The sequence below is a fragment of the Pelodiscus sinensis genome, chromosome 19, assembly GCF_049634645.1.
Source record: "Pelodiscus sinensis isolate JC-2024 chromosome 19, ASM4963464v1, whole genome shotgun sequence".
Classification (NCBI taxonomy): Eukaryota; Metazoa; Chordata; order Testudines; family Trionychidae; genus Pelodiscus; species Pelodiscus sinensis.
In genome coordinates this window covers 20,694,450-20,711,375 of record NC_134729.1, presented here as the reverse complement: position 1 = coordinate 20,711,375, position 16,926 = coordinate 20,694,450, and the positions used below count along the sequence as shown (strand labels likewise).

Below are 16,926 nucleotides of genomic sequence, written 5' to 3'. Positions count from 1 at the left end.
AACTAGAACGCCAACAGCTGATGTTACCTCCATTTGGGGAGACCCTAATGTGCTGTCTGTTCTCAGTACGCTCCTCAGCCTGACCTCATAAACTGAGAAATCTCAGCGCATTATTAAAAACCTGGAAGCTTATTTAAACTCATATGATGCCAGAAATGGCCATTTCTTCTGCCTGAAACTTTCTTGAAGCTTTTGTGCATTAGCCACTTAAAAATAAAAGAAGAAAAAGGGAAGTTTACTATGCCCAAACCTTGTCTTTTACTGCGGTATTTGCGGTCTTCCCTGTACTTAGCATGGGAAATGCCTCCAATACCATGAGGAATGTAACTGCTGTGGGTGGTAAATGGCCTGTTTTGAATGGAACACACTGTGTGTCACATTAAGTGGCATTGACTGTGCTCGCACTTCATACGAGTTGCAGAGAATTCACTATGGGAATCAAGTTGGGGTTGGTAGTAATTTGCTCTCTAAACTATCCTAATGAGTTTCAGGCATCGAATCTACGCTTTGTTGGTTACACTTAACCAGAAAATATTTATTTGCCGCCCCTGACAAAGGCCAAACTATGACAATGAACGGTTTTATTAGACGTGCGCTATTAAACAGCATTCCTCCTTGTGAGCCTGAGCGAGTGGTACCTGCCCTTAGCACATGCAAGCATCTGCAAAGTCCTCTACTTTGCTATTTCCTTGCTGCTTGTGCTATGCAGACGAACAAATTTCTGAGCGAGAGCTGCAGGGGAATTGCCCAGGACTTGGTACTTAACAGCCAGAATGGACACAAGCCATTCTCACACAGGCAATATCCTCTTGATCTAGGCAAACTGTTTTTATGTAATTTTTTTTTTTATTGTTTTATTGTGAAGCCAGTCCAGGATGCTTCTCAGGCCAATTTTTGGGATATGTATTCTAAGAAACCAAGAATCAGGACACACTACCTTGTCAGCCTGCTAAGGAAGAAACCTTTAGCCCTGTTAACATTAATTAATTTACTAGTACAGGGCCCCTTTGCTGTCATAAGCCAGCCGCAGCAGAGACTCCATCCTATTGACATGCAGTCTGCCTGCTAGTGCTAGGGTATCTTTTTATGATGGGTTTCAGCCTGTGGCAAAGTGAATTAGAGGTTGTTTTGCTGCTGTTTCTTACTTGCTGATCTGCTGCAGGGCAACTTTATCCCGGGTCTGGCATCAGAATGGGATATGTATATAGTTCCATATCTCGTTTTCTGCTGCCCATGGCGTCTTCCCTGACAGCATTGCAGAAACCCAACTTCAAGGCCAGAGCCTGTTCGTGGTCATGAGAAGGAAGGCCAGGTCCTCGGAAGAAGCTAGCTGGAGGCTTATGAAATTGTGCAGGGTTGTAAGCAGAAGATGGTAGGGGTAGTGGAGAGGGACCCATCTGCCTCCTGTGTGCCTCACAGGCTTATCTTCTCACTCCCTGTTGACTCCTTGCTGCCTTTTGGTGTTTTTCCTCCTCCTTTCCTCTTCACTGTGAGTTAGAAGAGATCCATTCTGTGAGTACTGTCTGTGCCCGATGCTGTGCCCTGCCCCCCCCCCCCCCCATCCTTCTCGGCCGCACAGAATCCCACTGTTGCTTCTTCCACCACCACCCCTTTCACCCCCCCCTTTTTTTTTTTGGTCTAACATTATCAACTTTGGCTGGGAAGGAGTGTCACAAGGACGGCTTCTTGGCCAATGGTGGAGTGGGTCTTGAAGGCCAACTTCTTTTTGCATTGACAGAGCAGGGTTGGATTTCTAAAAGCACTGCCTTTGCATAGCCCTCGGTAAGGACCTTTTCACCCCAGCTTGGACCTTTGTGACTTCCTCTCACAGCTGAACAAAATGATTTTCAGAAGCTGTTTTGTTTCTTCTTTATCGCTTTGTTTGTTGTACTGGAGGGATTTTCACACAGGGATGAGCAACAATAAGGAACAGGCTTTAAAAGCAATTAAAACATGAGTGTTCAAAGGGAGGGATGGGGAGTATATTGCACTGGGGAGAGGAAAAAAATAAAGAGCGAGGCTTAAATGCCCCCTCCTCCCAAAAAGACAATGATTGCTAGATTCCTGGGGCCCAGAGTTCACCCTGAGTCAGAGCTATAAGACTGCTACTGAGCCAATAAATCATCTGATTCTGCCAGGGCGCACTCTCTCTTCAGTGCTTCCAGCCCCAGCTTGCTTAGGGACAGGAAGAACTGGGAGTGGAGACAAGAGCTAGGAGTTTCACAAAGCAAACCACTGAAGCCACCACAATAGCCTGGGTTTGTAGGGAAAGAAAAGCTGGAACAACTGTGAGGAGGAGAGCAGTGAGGGTTTAATAAGGGAGTTACTTTAAAACTAGGATGTGATAATCAATTGTTTTTTGTCGAGATTCAGATTACTTGATCAAGGTATAGTCAAGGTCTAGACAGCAGAGAAAATAATAATAATAAAAATCTCAATAGTAATGATGAGTAATTAAAAAGACTTTGGGATCTGCTCAAAAGCATCTTGTGGTCTGCATTTGGCCTGCAGTCCGCCTATTGACTACCCTGATCTACTACAATACAGGCTAGGAGTTCGAGTTTGCAGCTTCAGAAGGTTCTTATTCTCTAGTGTTTCAAGAGTCCTTTCTATGTTTGTCCATTCACAGCTCTCGGTTAGCAAAGCTCTCATCAGGGAGATACTGTTGCGGAAAAAGAAAAACAATCTCAGATTTGGAACTGCTGAGCAGACACTTTGTAAGCAATGGGGAAGAGCTAAATTGTAAAGTGTAAACAAGATTCTAGTTAACCATAAAGATTCCTTGGGCTGGGTGGGAGGCAATCTGTTTTTTTTTATTGTGACCTAGAATTGCATCTTTGAACTCTGCCTTATTGTTAGAGGGCATAGTTCAGAGCAGTGCGCAAGTTGGGAGAACAACAACTTAAAAAATGGTTTGTCTGGAGTTAATTAGTAATTACAGGAAGAGAAATCTAAAGCTGAGACTGTCCTGTCCTGAGCCTGCCATTGGTGTCATGTTCTCTCATGCCAGTGAATATGTCCGTATTACTGTGCAAAACATAATGTTGATTTTTGTGGACATTTTTAGCTCTGCTTTCAAAGTGGTTGCATTTGTTTTTTCAGAAAAATAACATCAGGGAATGGAACTGAGGACTCTAGGTAAAAACCTGACCCATACACTCACTTGCTGCAATTTTAATTAGCCAATCATTTGCTTGATAGTCTGAGGGTGGCATTGGGAAGTTCAATTCAGCAGCAAAGATTTGCTTCAATGGCTTGTTGCATTTGTAAACTGTGGAGATGTCCCTAGTGCTGATTCCTTTCAGGTGACTTGCTTTAATAGCAAAGATCATAGTACAGGCAGTCCCTGAGTTACGCGGATCCGACTTACGTCGGATCCGCAGTTACGAACGGGGCCGTCTCGCTGGTCTCCAGCAGACCAGGGAGAGGAAGCAAAGCGGCGGAGCACGCGGGCAGCGGACAGCCCAGACATGTCTGGGCTGTCCGCTGCCCGCGTGTTCCGCCGCTTTGCTCCCCGTCCCCCTGGTCTGCAGACCAGGGAGACGGGGAGCAAAGCAGAGCAAAGCCGCGGAGCCCGAGGGCAGCAGGATAGCCACGGCGCGTCTGGGCTGTCCTGCTGCCCCCGTGCTCCGCGGCTTTGCTCCGGACGCCTGTGGTACAGCAGCTGGGGCGCTGCCGGTTGGTCCCGTAGCGCCGCTCTGGGCACTACTGGACCAACCCGGCAGCACCCCAGCTGCTCTGCCCCAGGCGTCCTGATTCAGCCACTGCTGGTCAGTTTCAGCAGCGGCTGAATCAGGATGCCTGGGGCAGAGCAGCTTGGGTGCTGCTGGGTTGGTCCAGTAGCACCGAGGAGCGGCGGCGCTACTGGACCAACCCAGCAGCACCCCAGCTGCTCTGCCCCAGGCGTCCCCAAGTCAGCCGCTGCTGAAACTGACCAGTGGCTGACTCCAGGAAGCCCCTGCCCCGGGCTTCCTGGAATCAGCCGCTGATCAGTTTCAGCAGCAGCTGACTTGGGGATGCCTGGGGTTCTTAAGTTGAATCTGTATGTAAGTCAGAACTGGCGTCCAGATTCAGCCGCTGTTGAAACTGATCAGTTTCAGCAGCGGCTGAATCTGGACGCCAGTTCTGAAACTGATCAGTTTCAGCAGTGGCTGAATCTGGATGCCAGTTCCGACTTACATACAGATTCAACTTAAGAACAAACCTACAGTCCCTATCTTGTACGTAACCCGGGGACTGCCTGTAGTTGTATTTAACATGTGATTTGGATTTTAAGTTGTCCAGTAAGAGAGTGATAGAAAACTCTCATGGAGGGAAACAGGAGCCATGGATTCCCCTCAAGCAACTAATATTGATTGTTCCTGATATAACTTGGATCCCATAATTTTCTGAGTTCCCAGCCTGAAACTCCCAGTTGCAAATACTCAAATACTGAGTGTAACTGTCTTGATTTAACATAATGCTTTAAAAAAAAAAAAAAAGAAAGAAATCTGGCTAGTGCTCAGTTCTAAATTCTAATGAAACAAGTGTCCCCTTTTCAGGCTTGGAAGTTAATTATCAGCTTTTTCTTATAGTAGGGGGGACTGCCAAAATCCATTTCTGACAACTTGATAGTCACAACAGCAAGAAGTTGAAGCAAATCTCTAACTAATATACAATAATTTGAAAGAAGACCTTCAGTTAACCACTACTGAATGTTACTAATGTATGCAATGTGAATCTGGCAATACTGGGATCTTCATTTAACTTTATTCTTTAAAATACTGAAAAGAACATTCAAGACCTGTTCAGTGTGGAAAGGTAAAAATTCTCTTTGTGTACAAAACAGAATCTATAGGGTTTAGAGTAGTGAGCACACTCCAGAGAACCATGAAACCAGTCTTATGAGTTTTAAATGTCGGTTTTAGGGATGTTAAAATTAGATTAATCGACTAATTAAATAGTTGATGGAATTTCCATTGACTATTCGATTAGTCGATAAGGGCACTTCCACCTTGAAATGTAGCAAGAGCCCGCCCAGTTGTTTGAAATGCCGCATGAAGCCTGGGGCCAGCAGGGGACTCAGAGGCTCCATGTCGGACTTTCTGCAGTAGGTGTTTTTGTGCATTTCAAAGGTGGAACACTGCTGCTGCATCCCTGCCCCCTCCCAGAGAGCTGGGGGCAACCAGCGCCCCTTCCATTCCCCCAGTCCCCCGTCTCTCCCTCCCACCCCCCTCTGCCTCTTTCTGATAGAGGCAACAAGGGGGGTGGGAAGCAACTAGTCGAGTAGTGTGTTGACTATCCGATAAGCTTTTGCTCGTCGGATAGTTAATTAGTCGCTTACATCCCTAGTAGGTTTAGGATGTCTGGAATATATGCAGCTCCAAATATGTTCAAACTCAGGGCTTACTTAGGACATGATCCCGTACAAATAATCCAAGCTACAGTAAATGCAGGGCCAACTCATAAGTACTGAAGTCTTGTTAAGGTAGCACCCTCTGTGTACCCCTCAGATTAGTAACACCATTGTCATGTTCAGCTGTGCTGAACTGGGAGAACACGGGTCCTTGCATACTTTGTCCTTAGCCTTTATTTTTTCCATGTATAATTATCAAACAAAGGTCAAGCAGGCCCATGGGCACCATTGGAAGACAGCATTCTGCAGAAATATTGAGAGGGTTGTTAGAAGAAAAAGTTGTGAGGTCTTTAGCTTGTGCTGCGTTGCAAGTGCGCTCTACTTGCATTTGAGTTTTCAGCTAAACTCTGAACTGCCAGATAAACATGTTTGCATGAAATATGGTGCATAATTTCTTAAATGTGCTGTTCTGCAGGCCATCACGAAAACGAAGAGATCTTGGTCGTGTGGCAAATGCCACAGTGGTAGTACCAACTGTCGCATCTTCAATGAATACCTCCTCTGCCATGGCACCAGAAAATGCAGAGGAACAGAAATCTTTTGCGAGTGTGAAATTTAAGGAGTCCTTGGTTATCTCAGGTCTACGGCATTTTACAGGGTATCGCATTGAGCTCCATGCTTGCAACCATGATGCCCAAGAATCCCGGTGCAGTGTTGCTGCATATGTTAGTGCCAGAACCATGCCGGAAGGTGAGTTGCCTTTCCTGAGCTTTGCTTAAGGGGAATCGAATTCTTTTTAAATGGCCATTTCCTTGGTATGTTAGCTGCATTTTAGAAAATGCTTTGGGACTCGCATCGTTATAAACATGTTGCCAATAAAGATAGCTGTTTGGCGGTTAGATGGGAAAGGGTGATGCATTGGGTTGGACCAGATTTGTATTTTGCAAGATAGTTTAGAACTTAAAAAAAAAATGCTTTTTCTAAACATAACTTTGAAAATAATCTGTTGTCTTTAGCAAAGGCAGATGATATTATTGGTCCAGTTACCCACGAGCTGGTCGAAAAAAATGCTGTTCATTTGAAGTGGCAGGAGCCAAAGGAGCCGAATGGGCTAATTGTGCTATATGAAGTGTACTATGGACGTCTTGGGGAACCAGAGGTGAGAGCTTCTTGCATTCAGCCTGTCCATAGATGGTATGTGAGGAGGTGTGCACTTCACGCTCTTGATGAAACGTGGGGAGATGGTTGGTAATGGTAGCTGGGAGGTTGAATTTGCATATCCCTGGAGTCAGAACAAGATCAGGATAGAGGCTGTTTCCATCACCGGATTCAGTGGCTTTCTTGGTATGGACATGTTGGAATAAAAGACCGATGAATTCTAAAGTGTGTGTACCAAGGAATGCTGTGACACAGCCGGCAATCGTGTGGTTTCCAGAAACTTTGACATGATAAAATTGCCAGTGATGGATGTCAACTGACAATTACGGTTAGACCCTCCTTGAAAGATATAACCAGAGTACGATCTGGATGGTGCTCAGTCTTCAAAATCACATCCCTTTGGGATTTGCCGTGATGGTGAAAGTATCCTGAAGTGTGTCTCTCCTTGGTAACAACTGGCTGCTGGAATAACATTGAGCATAGCTCTGTCCATAGGGTGGACATTATAGCTGCAAGGGAGGATTGGCTGCAGGGGTTCATGGAAACCTGCTGGGAGTGTTCTGTTTTGCATGATGTTGCTCCAGAAATGCAAGGCAGCCCATCCTGTCCTGTTGCTCTAGTTTCTAATTTCAAGCTAGTTTCCTTTTTTGTGTGAACTTACCAGCCCTCTGCCCTGCACATCTGTGTCTTCAGTGACCACTGTTCTCATCACAAATCTCTCACTTGTTTTCCTGGTGCTGGGATTTCTGTAGGAATCTTAGTGCACAAGAAGGCAATGGAAATGATATAGACGTACATCTCAGAATTACAATTAAAAGATTTAATGAAGGGCAGCCCTGACCCTGCAGCTGGAACTGCCTGGGCAGACCCCACGCCTGTGCAGGGTTCCATTCAGGGAGCTCTGCATGAGTGGCAGCGGGTTTGTGTGTCCAGATGAAACAGCAAAATGGAGGCCCAGTACGTGTCCCACATGATCGAATCCTCCTAAACAATGAGAAGCAAGCCCAAGATATACCGTTATAATGGGGAAGGTTGGAGCATTCCAATACACATTTGTCTCTTTGCTGTTCAAGAAAACCATGAGGGTGGAGGGGGCCTCGTTATGCTCCTAGCCTTTCAAAGGGAAGAGCTGGTGATTTCGCTCTTGTCTTCCTTTGGTTGCTTGTTGTATCCCTGTGCTTAGTGTGAGCTTCCTCCTTGACTGAACAGCAGAATATTCCACCTCCACCCCCCACCCCCGCAGAGTTAACCTTTGGACCAGCAAAGCTGTTGTTCTCGTTTGTTTTCTTGATCTTTGGGCAACATGTTTTTATGGCTTTTCTTTCTTTGCCTTTCAAATCCAACTCTCAGGGGTTGTGCAGCTCTTCCCTCCCTGCAGTGGGCTGAGTATATGCTGAGATTGGTAAATGAATTCATGAATAAATGGGGTTAGGAATAAACTACAGCTAGTCACTGAACTACTTGGGTGTTAAATATGTGCCTAGGGTATGAGCTGGTAGGAAGCCTAAAATCTTGGCCATCCTGGCTCTTCCCCCTTTGTTTGTTTAAATGCTCTTATTTTGCTGTATTGAATGTTCATTTGGTGCCAAATGAAAATCACCATTGGTTGCGTGTTAGAATTCTCAGCAGCTTTCATGGGAAAACTGCCCACTGGCTGCAATACATTGATACCGCTGTAGTTGAAATACATTTAAATACACCCAGATGCTGGTGATGCAAATAAAAGCCCTTCCTAGACAACCTCCTGACCTGGATAAAGGCAGAAGGGCCCTGGGGACTCATGGTGCTTTCCTGTTCTGATTTGGGGTAAATGCGTACAAATGTGTATAAACAATGCAGGTGATAAGCTGCCATGCAGTGCTCCAGCGGCCTACTCATTAGCACATTCAACTACATAAACTAAGTGATTGGGCAGCAAAATGGCAAATGAAATGTAATGTTGATAAATGTGAAGTAATGCACATGGGAATAAGTAATCCCAGCTATACATACAAACTGATGGGGACTAATTTAGTGACAACTACTGAAGTGAGATCTTGGGGTCATTCTGGATAGTTTTCTGGAAACATCCACTCTGTGCAGCGGCAATCAAAAAAGCAGACAGAATGTTAGGAATCATTTAAAAGGGAATAGTCTCTGTTTTATTCTCTATCTTATGGCTTCTATATAAAAACCATAGTACATCCACATCTTGAATACTGCGTACAGATGTGGTCGTCTCATCCCAAAAAAGACATTGGCTTTGGAAAAGGTTCAGAAAACAGCAACAAAAATATTTAGGGGTTTGGAACAGGTCCCATATGAAGAGAGATTAAAGAGACTGGGACTTTTCATCTTAGAAAAGAGGAGACTAAGGGGGGATAAGATGGAGGTCTCTAAAATCATGACTGGTGTGGAAAAACTGAATAAGGAAAAGTTATTTACTTGTTCCCGTAACATAAGAACTAAGGGTCACCAAATGAAATTAATAGGTAGCAAGTTTAAAACCAACAAAAGAAAGTATTTTTTCACACAGCACATGGTCAACCTGAGGAACTCCTTGCCAGAGGAGGTTGTAAAGACCAGCGCTTCAACAAGGTTCAAGAAGGAACTAGATAGCCATTGATGGATCTAACCTCCATGAATCTATTAGCCAAGATGAGTAGGAATGGTTGCCCTGAGCCTCTGTCAGAGCCTGGGAATGGGTGACAGGAGAGGGATCACTTGATGATTGCCTGTTGTGTTCCCTCCCTCTGGGGCATCTGCTATGGGCTATATGGACCTTTGGTCTGACCCGGTGTGGCCGTTCTTATGTACATAGCGATCTCTGCTCTAGGAGACTCTGAAATCTGTCTCAAAAGCCAGAACTCCTCTCAGATGTTATGTGGACCAGAGATTCCACGCACATACAGCTGGGCTCTGTTAATGTTAATCTGGGCTCTGTTAATGAGCTGGGGATGGAGAGTAGACTCCAGAATGTGGGACAACCCTTGCTAGCAGCCCCCATCCCATTGGGGAGCCAGGCCCTGAGTGACTTGGTGCTTTAGAATTTATAGAGTATAACCATCAGCTGGAAGTCCTCTTGAAAACAAACATGCAAGAGCCAGCACCGATTTATGGTGCACCACTTCATCTTCCCTGGCACGGGAGTCTGGGGGAGTTCTGAGGAATAGTCTTTTCTCAAGGTGAGACGGGCCTGGACGATTGCAATAGAGGCTGTGTGTCAAAAGAGTGCACATGCTTGTTTCATGGCTTGGCCTCTGCTGCTGGAGCATTCAGCAGCTGCCTTAGCACAGGCCAGATCTGAGAGCTCATAACCTTTGGTCACAAGTTGCCATTTCCAGCATCATCTCAGTCTTAACATCCAGTTAGCCCTCCTTCAGTGCCAGTCTCCCTAGGCCCTGAGCTGTTGTGCTGTTGGGGTTCAGGAGGAGGCAGGATCGGGAAGATTTGTAGATTAATCTATAGAAGGGAGGTTGGTTTCACAGGCCACCTGACTACTGTGTTTTCAAGAAACGGTGAAGTAAAGCTGTCCTTTTCCATCCTCCTGCAGGGGCCTCCCCACTGTGTTTCCCGAAAGCAGTTTGCTAATGAACAGGGCTGTAAATTACGTGGACTACAGCCTGGAAACTACAGTGTGAGAATCCGAGCCACCTCGCTGGCAGGAAATGGGTCGTGGACAGAGCCCACGTATTTCTACATGGCTGATTATCGTGAGTTTGTTTATTCAAAGTGTAATCTTTAATAGAAATCTGAGTGAGTCTCTGGAGTGGGGGAGCACAGCATGGAGCAGAGGCACTGGATTAGAAGTGTATGGGGAGAAGTAGGGTGATATGGGGGCTACCAGTAGCAAGCACATTGGAGAACTTGAAAGTCTCTTAAAAAGCTGGTTTTTTCCTTCGCTTATTCATTAAGACTGAAGCTGAGGTCACAGTCCTGGATGGCTGCACATTCCTTGTACTGCACAGATAGTCCCCGACTTACGAACGAGTTACGTACCAAACACTTGGTCGTAACTCAATCTTTTCGTAAGTCAGACCCCATTCATTTAAATGGGACGGCGCTGTTCATAAACACGGATCGCATTCGTAACTCGGGGACCGGCTTAATGGGAGGTTGGTCGTAAGGACAAACAGTCGTTAGTCGATGAGTTCGTAACTTGGGGATCACCCGTATACGGCTTAATGCTAAATCAAACTTCCTTTCCTCCATGTGAGCTTAGAAACCTCTGGAAAAGGGCTCTTTGAAACTGAAGAGCTGCCTTCTGTATTGATATGAATTGTGAGAAAAGCACTCCCCTTCATTTGGGGCCAGAAATGGCTTTGCTCCACACTTGGGCTTAGGAGCGCAAGAAGGCAGTGGATAGCAGATGGGTTATTAGGAGTCGCCTAATGCCTCTGATTCTGTTCCAAGTTCCCATCATCAAGGATGTTCCTAAGCCCTTTGATTTGCCTGCATTTGACATAAACTAGCCAACTGGCTGGATCATGTGCACTGTCAAAGTGCTGAGGTCCCATTGTGGGTGGAGCACAGCATGTTTGAGTAGAAAGATTCCTGCTTTGTGCATGGTTGGGCCAATTCTTGAGTGCCACCGACCACCTCCTTCCTCCTGTCACTTCAGCAGGATTTTACCCAGCACTCACAGCTGTGCAGGTGTTCTGGGTGGGATTTCAGTGAAGAAGAGACTAAGCTACTTGGAAGCCTGCATAACATTACTCTCTTTCTCTCTTTCTCAGTGAACCCTCAGTCTAATCTTGCTGTTGTTATCGTCCCAGTCGTTTTTTCCATCATAATTGCTGGAATTATTGGAGCCACCTACGTGTTTGTGAAAAAGAGGTGGGTGACCTATATCGCTCCCAGCAGAACAACAAAATGTTTTACCAAAGACGTAGGCAAGCAGTTCTCTCTGGCTTTTTAACGGCGGTGACAGGTTGTAGCAGAACAGCTAAATAACTTGATTAGCAAACATCTTGCTTTTGGAGATCTGAAGTTCAGGAGTGTTGTGCGTTGGGTGCCGTTTAACTGCATGGAGACTCTAAGGCAGGGGTGGGCAGTTAATGAATTTTATACGTGGTCATGGGCCGGCTGCATCCCTTGGAAGGGGCAGGGCTTGGGGAGGTGCTGTCTGAGGAGTTGTCTGGAGCTGAAGGCTTTGAATTAAAAACACAGTAAAGGGCTCAGGGCTTCCGGCCCCACTGCTACCGTATTGCCTGGCAGCTGCCCAGAGTTGTTGTGGCTATTTAAAGGCTTGTGGCTCTGGCCCCTGCCAGGGTAGCGCCGCGGCCGTGAGTATTTAAATAGGATCCTGCTATCTGTGCCACTGCCTGAAAATTCGGTGGCATGGGCAGCAGGATATAAATAGAAAGCGGCCAGATCAAAGGGTTAGGTGGGCTGGATCTGGACCCGGGGCCGCATCTTGCCCACCTGTGCTGTAAGGGGATGTCTACCCCTTCCACTGGCCCATGCCAGCTGATCCTGGCTCCTGGGGTTCAGGCTGCAGGAGTGTTTCCATGCTCTGTAGATATCTGCACTCACAGTGGAGCTAGGCTGTAGGACGCAGTGAGGTAGGGGGGTCCCAGAGCTCAGGCTCCAGCCTGACCCCAGACAGTCTACACAGCAATTGGACAGCTCTGCGAGCCCGAGTCGGATGTTTCTGTGCTGTGTGGACAGATCTAAAGGTGACAAACATGAGGCACAAAACTGCAGAAATACTGAAACTTTCTTGTATCTGTTTTACTTCCAGGCAAACTGAAGGCCCCACTGGGCCCCTCTATGCATCATCTAACCCAGAGTACCTGAGTGCCAGTGATGGTGAGCGTTTCACTTGGTTCTCAACTATGACTTGGGAAACGTAGATCAGCTAGTTTAAAAGGACGTACTTGTCTTTTCCTGGATGGGCAAATGCTGCTGTGAGAACAATTCTGAGATAGAGAAGGGGAGCTCAGTTAGTTAATACAAAAGAGAACATTTCGGGTTGGGGATAACTATTGGGAAGTGGTGTGCAATTACCATGCTCGTTACTTTGAGCTGTGTGCAGCAGCATGAAACGTAAGGCCGGTGACGCTGCCTCTCTTGTCTGTTTTTCTCAAAGATCTCTGGTACACTGATGCTTTGCAAAGAATATCTAATGGATCATAGTCAACACCTGCATGTTTTGCATGTCCTGCATTTCTCAGGGCTGCCCTGTGTGACCCACTGAAAATGGGGTTGGAAAGGCGCTTCCTACTCTTATTGGAATCCAGCTTGTTGCTTTCCTAAAGCCGTCCTTTTTGTCCTCTTGCCCAGGCTTCTGCTGTACAGAGCTGATAGTCTAAACACAGCAAGATGATTAAGATGTTGAACTTTAGAACTGTGTCTTCGTACCCATTGTTGGTTTAGACTTGTTATAGCTTTGTGGAAAGTGAGCTGAGTGCGGAATAAGACATCCAGGACAGAAGCGGGACGTGGGCATTTGAATTAGTGAATGCTGGATGTCTGGGTTGTGGATTGTATTTACCCTTTTACTTGTGTTGTGCACTTGTTTCTGCAGTTCTTTCACTAACTCTGCAGATTCACTCTGGCTTGTGCTTTGCAAGACACTCCTACTGTCTGTGGGCGAGATACTCCTCGCCTCGCCCCTTGGGCAGACATTTGCACCTGGGAAAAGTGGGTATGAAATGTTGCTATTCCAATCAGGCGGAGGTTTACACCCACCATGCTCAGGTGTAAATGGCTGGCTTTCTGAGGTAGAAACTGTCACTGCTCCTGTCTCCTGTGCCTGACTGCGGAACTGGTTCTCTCTCCAATAACTGCTCTGCTCATTCAGAAATGTTTGTCTCCATGTGACAGTTTATGTGCCCGATGAATGGGAAGTCCCACGTGATAAGATTAACCTGCTCCGAGAGCTCGGGCAAGGCTCCTTTGGGATGGTGTATGAAGGGATAGCCAAAGACATAGTGAAAGGGGAACCAGAGACTCGGGTAGCTGTGAAAACCGTTAACGAATCTGCCAGCCTCCGGGAGCGCATCGAGTTTCTGAATGAAGCTTCTGTAATGAAAGGGTTCAACTGCCATCACGTGGTAAGTGATGTTTCTCTGCCTAAAATGACTTGCCGCTGAAAATCCCACCTTCTAACTGAAGTTCCTGTGGTGCTTGTAATGCTAGAGGATCAGGATGAAAAAACCAGTTAAGAGGGAAGCAAAATCAATCCATGTGAGGGATGGGCAGTGTCCGGAAAGTGCAGCTTCCTGTATAATTTCCCTTGTGCTTTTTCAAAACCCCACATCGTGAGAGGGCAGCATGTCCCATGACAGCACTTTTGGCTTGTGCTAGAAAAGTATTGGTTTCATTGTAAATGTTGTTTTCACAAGTGTGCAATGCCCATTGCATGCACTGACACAAAGCTGAGAGAGAATCCCCATTTCCGTTTTTCAGGTTCGCCTCCTAGGGGTGGTCTCAAAAGGACAACCCACACTGGTTGTCATGGAACTGATGGCACATGGAGATCTGAAAAGTTACCTTCGCTCCCTGAGACCTGACGCTGAGGTATTTCTGGGAGAGAAGTGATACGGAGTGCGTGGGGTGAGGGAGTGTTTCATAAAACAGACTGACTTGCTTTGGTCTTACTACTTTATGTCTTAATTTCAGAATAACCCCGGCCGTCCCCCACCAACTCTCAGAGAGATGATCCAGATGGCTGCAGAGATTGCCGATGGCATGGCTTACCTGAATGCCAAAAAGTTTGTCCACAGAGACCTCGCAGCCCGTAACTGTATGGTTGCCGAAGATTTTACTGTAAAAATTGGAGGTATGTAATGTGTGCTTCAAATCTAATATTAATCCTTACCTGTTGAGAAGGAGGTTCTGTGGAACCTACGCTAGTGCTACAAACCAGCTGATGTTTAACTATCTTTAAAGTTCTTCACTAAGATTAACCTTCTTTGCCCAACATCTTTTCCTGTTTCACCTGCCTTGCAGAAGGACCTGCAGGCATTTTGGTAAGTGGATTGTGTGGGGAGTCTCTCTGCAGCTTTCTGTATTTTCTACTGCAGTGCAGTTAATAACTTCTTCTAGTGAGAGCTCTTTGGGGAATGTCGTATTATTTCTTGCTTCCATAAGGATGGTGATGGAGAGAGCATCCTGTTCTCATGGAACATAAACTGAAAGCTTAGGAGTGCTGAAGATGTGATTAGGGCAGGTTTTCATGAAGGACAAATACCTAAACCAAGCCCTTAACACTAGTTGAATTAAGTCGACAAATAATCCAAACTCTCCCCCTCTCCTGCTCCCCAAAGCTTCCTCTGCTCTGAGGCCAGGCACTTGGAATTTCAGGCCAAAAATAATTCTGTGTTTATCAAAAGCAGATCAGCAAAACAGAGCTTAGTTACAACTGGGACAGTTTCCGTTCTAGGGGAATGGAGCCATGGCTACTCATAGTTTAGGAAGAGGAAGGATGGGAGGGAAATGTTCTCTGCCCCCCTTATTCTTAAGATAGTCTCATGACTGAAAGTTGGGGTGTTGTGGGCTCAGGTTGTAGGTCAAGTCACAGTAGCCTGTTTTCTATGGCTTAACTTCACGTGCTCTATGGGAAGAGCGATTGCCAGGCAGGACAGACTCTAAGGCTGGGCTATTCAACTTTGGAAGCACCGCGGGCCACAATGATGCTCGCAGCACATGCCGAGGGCCGCAACTTAAGTGTGGTTGCATATATATGCAAATAGCTTCTTTCACACTGACGGGCATGAATACTATCAACAGAAGACCATTATATTGACTACTTTTTTATTTTGGCTCCCACCCATGGGCTGCATGTTGAGCCCCGTGTAAACCCAAACTGCACCATGGGCTGCGGCCCGCACGCAGCCTAGAGGCCACGTGTTGAGTAGCCCTGCTCTAAGGCAAGCAACAGTGGCACCCACATGGCAGAGAGATCCAGGAAATGATTGTGGAAGACACCAGCGGAATGATGTAGGTAGGAGTCCTGCACTGTGTGTGCTTGGCCCTGATACACACTGTGTCAATGTGCCCGTTACAGAAACCGGAGTCCTTTCTGCACATGGCATCAGTAACGTATCCTAATCTTTTTTGTCAGACTTTGGCATGACCAGAGACATCTATGAGACCGACTATTACCGTAAAGGAGGCAAAGGGCTGCTGCCTGTGAGGTGGATGGCACCCGAATCGCTAAAGGATGGTGTCTTCACTGCTTACTCAGATGGGTGGTAAGTTGCTTTCTCCATTCCTGATAGGAGCCCTAATAAGTGACACAGGTGCCTCTCTGTGCATACGTGTGTTAAATTCTTCACCGTGCAAGAAATGAGACTCTCAAGCAGCTCCTCTAATGCATGTTCTAAAATTCTCCTGCCCCAAATGTCAGCTGAACAGTATCTTCTCTGGAGCCTCAATATCCGTCTGATCAGTGGGTTGGTCTGTTCGCAGGTCATTTGGAGTTGTCCTATGGGAGATAAGTAGCTTGGCGGAGCAGCCGTACCAGGGACTCTCGAATGAACAGGTGCTAAAATTTGTAATGGATGGAGGATACCTGGATCAGCCAGACAACTGTCCAGAGCGACTGTAAGTACTAGAGGCGAGTGGGAACCGACAAGTTGTGCCCCTTGGGTTAAGGTATGGCCAGTGAAGGTGGCTATAATTTCACCTTCCTCCCATCCTGATGAAGGGAGCATAGCCGGAGTCAGTGTACCTTAGTTCAAATTTCCCCGGCGTCCCCACTGTGGAGGGTCGAGGGGAGAAACTCTCCCATCCACTTCCCTTTCTCCTTGTGACCTAGTGGAGTACCGGAGTAGAGGGGAGCACGATCAGCAGTTGATTTAGCAAGATCCATCTCCACACTGTTGATCTCCCAGTAAATGTCAACAAAGGCCCCGGGAGTGCTGGTTCCTGGGAGTTGGAGTGCTGAATGTCCTGCTGCCAGCAAAGCCCTTCTAGAACGATGCTTGATGAGTTGCTAGCTCCGGCATTTCATTTTATATGTGGCAATGGGGCTGTTTGCGTCCTACTCCCCAAACCTAACCTGCTGAAGACTGCGTGGGGTCTGATGTGTTAGCCATCATCTTCCAGAACCTATGTTTGGAATATGAACAGGACCTGGGCTGCCCATGGGAGCAGCGTGGCAGGAGGAGTGGCAGGGTGGGTAGAGATGAGAGGGATGGGGAAAGAGCAAATACTGGGTAGCAGAAATGCAGGCAGACACGAAAGAGAAACTTCTTGTAGATAGGATTTGAGGGGGGGGGGAGGGGAAGAGGGAGAGGGAACGAGAACGAGAACACCAAACAGACTAGGAAAAAAGAATAAAAAATGATTATCAAGTGGCCATGAGTAAAATAAGACTGGAAATTTGGTTTATGATCATTACAGGAGGCCGGTTCTGGAATGGCCTCTCATAGGCGTAGTGGATCAAACTAGTTGTTAAGGGGGGCTGTCAGTTTTACGACCCAAGTTTATATGATCAGGTGGCC

At 46.6% G+C, this 16,926-nt stretch overlaps 1 protein-coding gene across 5 annotated transcripts in view; it reads left to right on the top strand.

Annotated features, from left to right (window-relative positions):
- Positions 1-16,926, top strand: part of INSR (insulin receptor) — a 133,856-nt gene that overhangs the window by 109,648 nt on the left and 7,282 nt on the right. For 4 of the 5 annotated variants that reach the window (XM_075902958.1, XM_075902957.1, XM_075902955.1 and 1 more), the window contains 11 exons: positions 3,103-3,138; positions 5,811-6,085; positions 6,352-6,494; positions 10,026-10,185; positions 11,209-11,308; positions 12,216-12,283; positions 13,301-13,530; positions 13,886-13,996; positions 14,099-14,258; positions 15,543-15,672; positions 15,890-16,024. In XM_075902958.1, coding sequence (XP_075759073.1) covers positions 3,103-3,138; positions 5,811-6,085; positions 6,352-6,494; positions 10,026-10,185; positions 11,209-11,308; positions 12,216-12,283; positions 13,301-13,530; positions 13,886-13,996; positions 14,099-14,258; positions 15,543-15,672; positions 15,890-16,024 — 1,548 coding nt within the window. The remainder of the gene's footprint in view (positions 1-3,102; positions 3,139-5,810; positions 6,086-6,351; positions 6,495-10,025; positions 10,186-11,208; positions 11,309-12,215; positions 12,284-13,300; positions 13,531-13,885; positions 13,997-14,098; positions 14,259-15,542; positions 15,673-15,889; positions 16,025-16,926) is intronic. The other variant, XM_075902956.1, reaches the window with a different exon arrangement.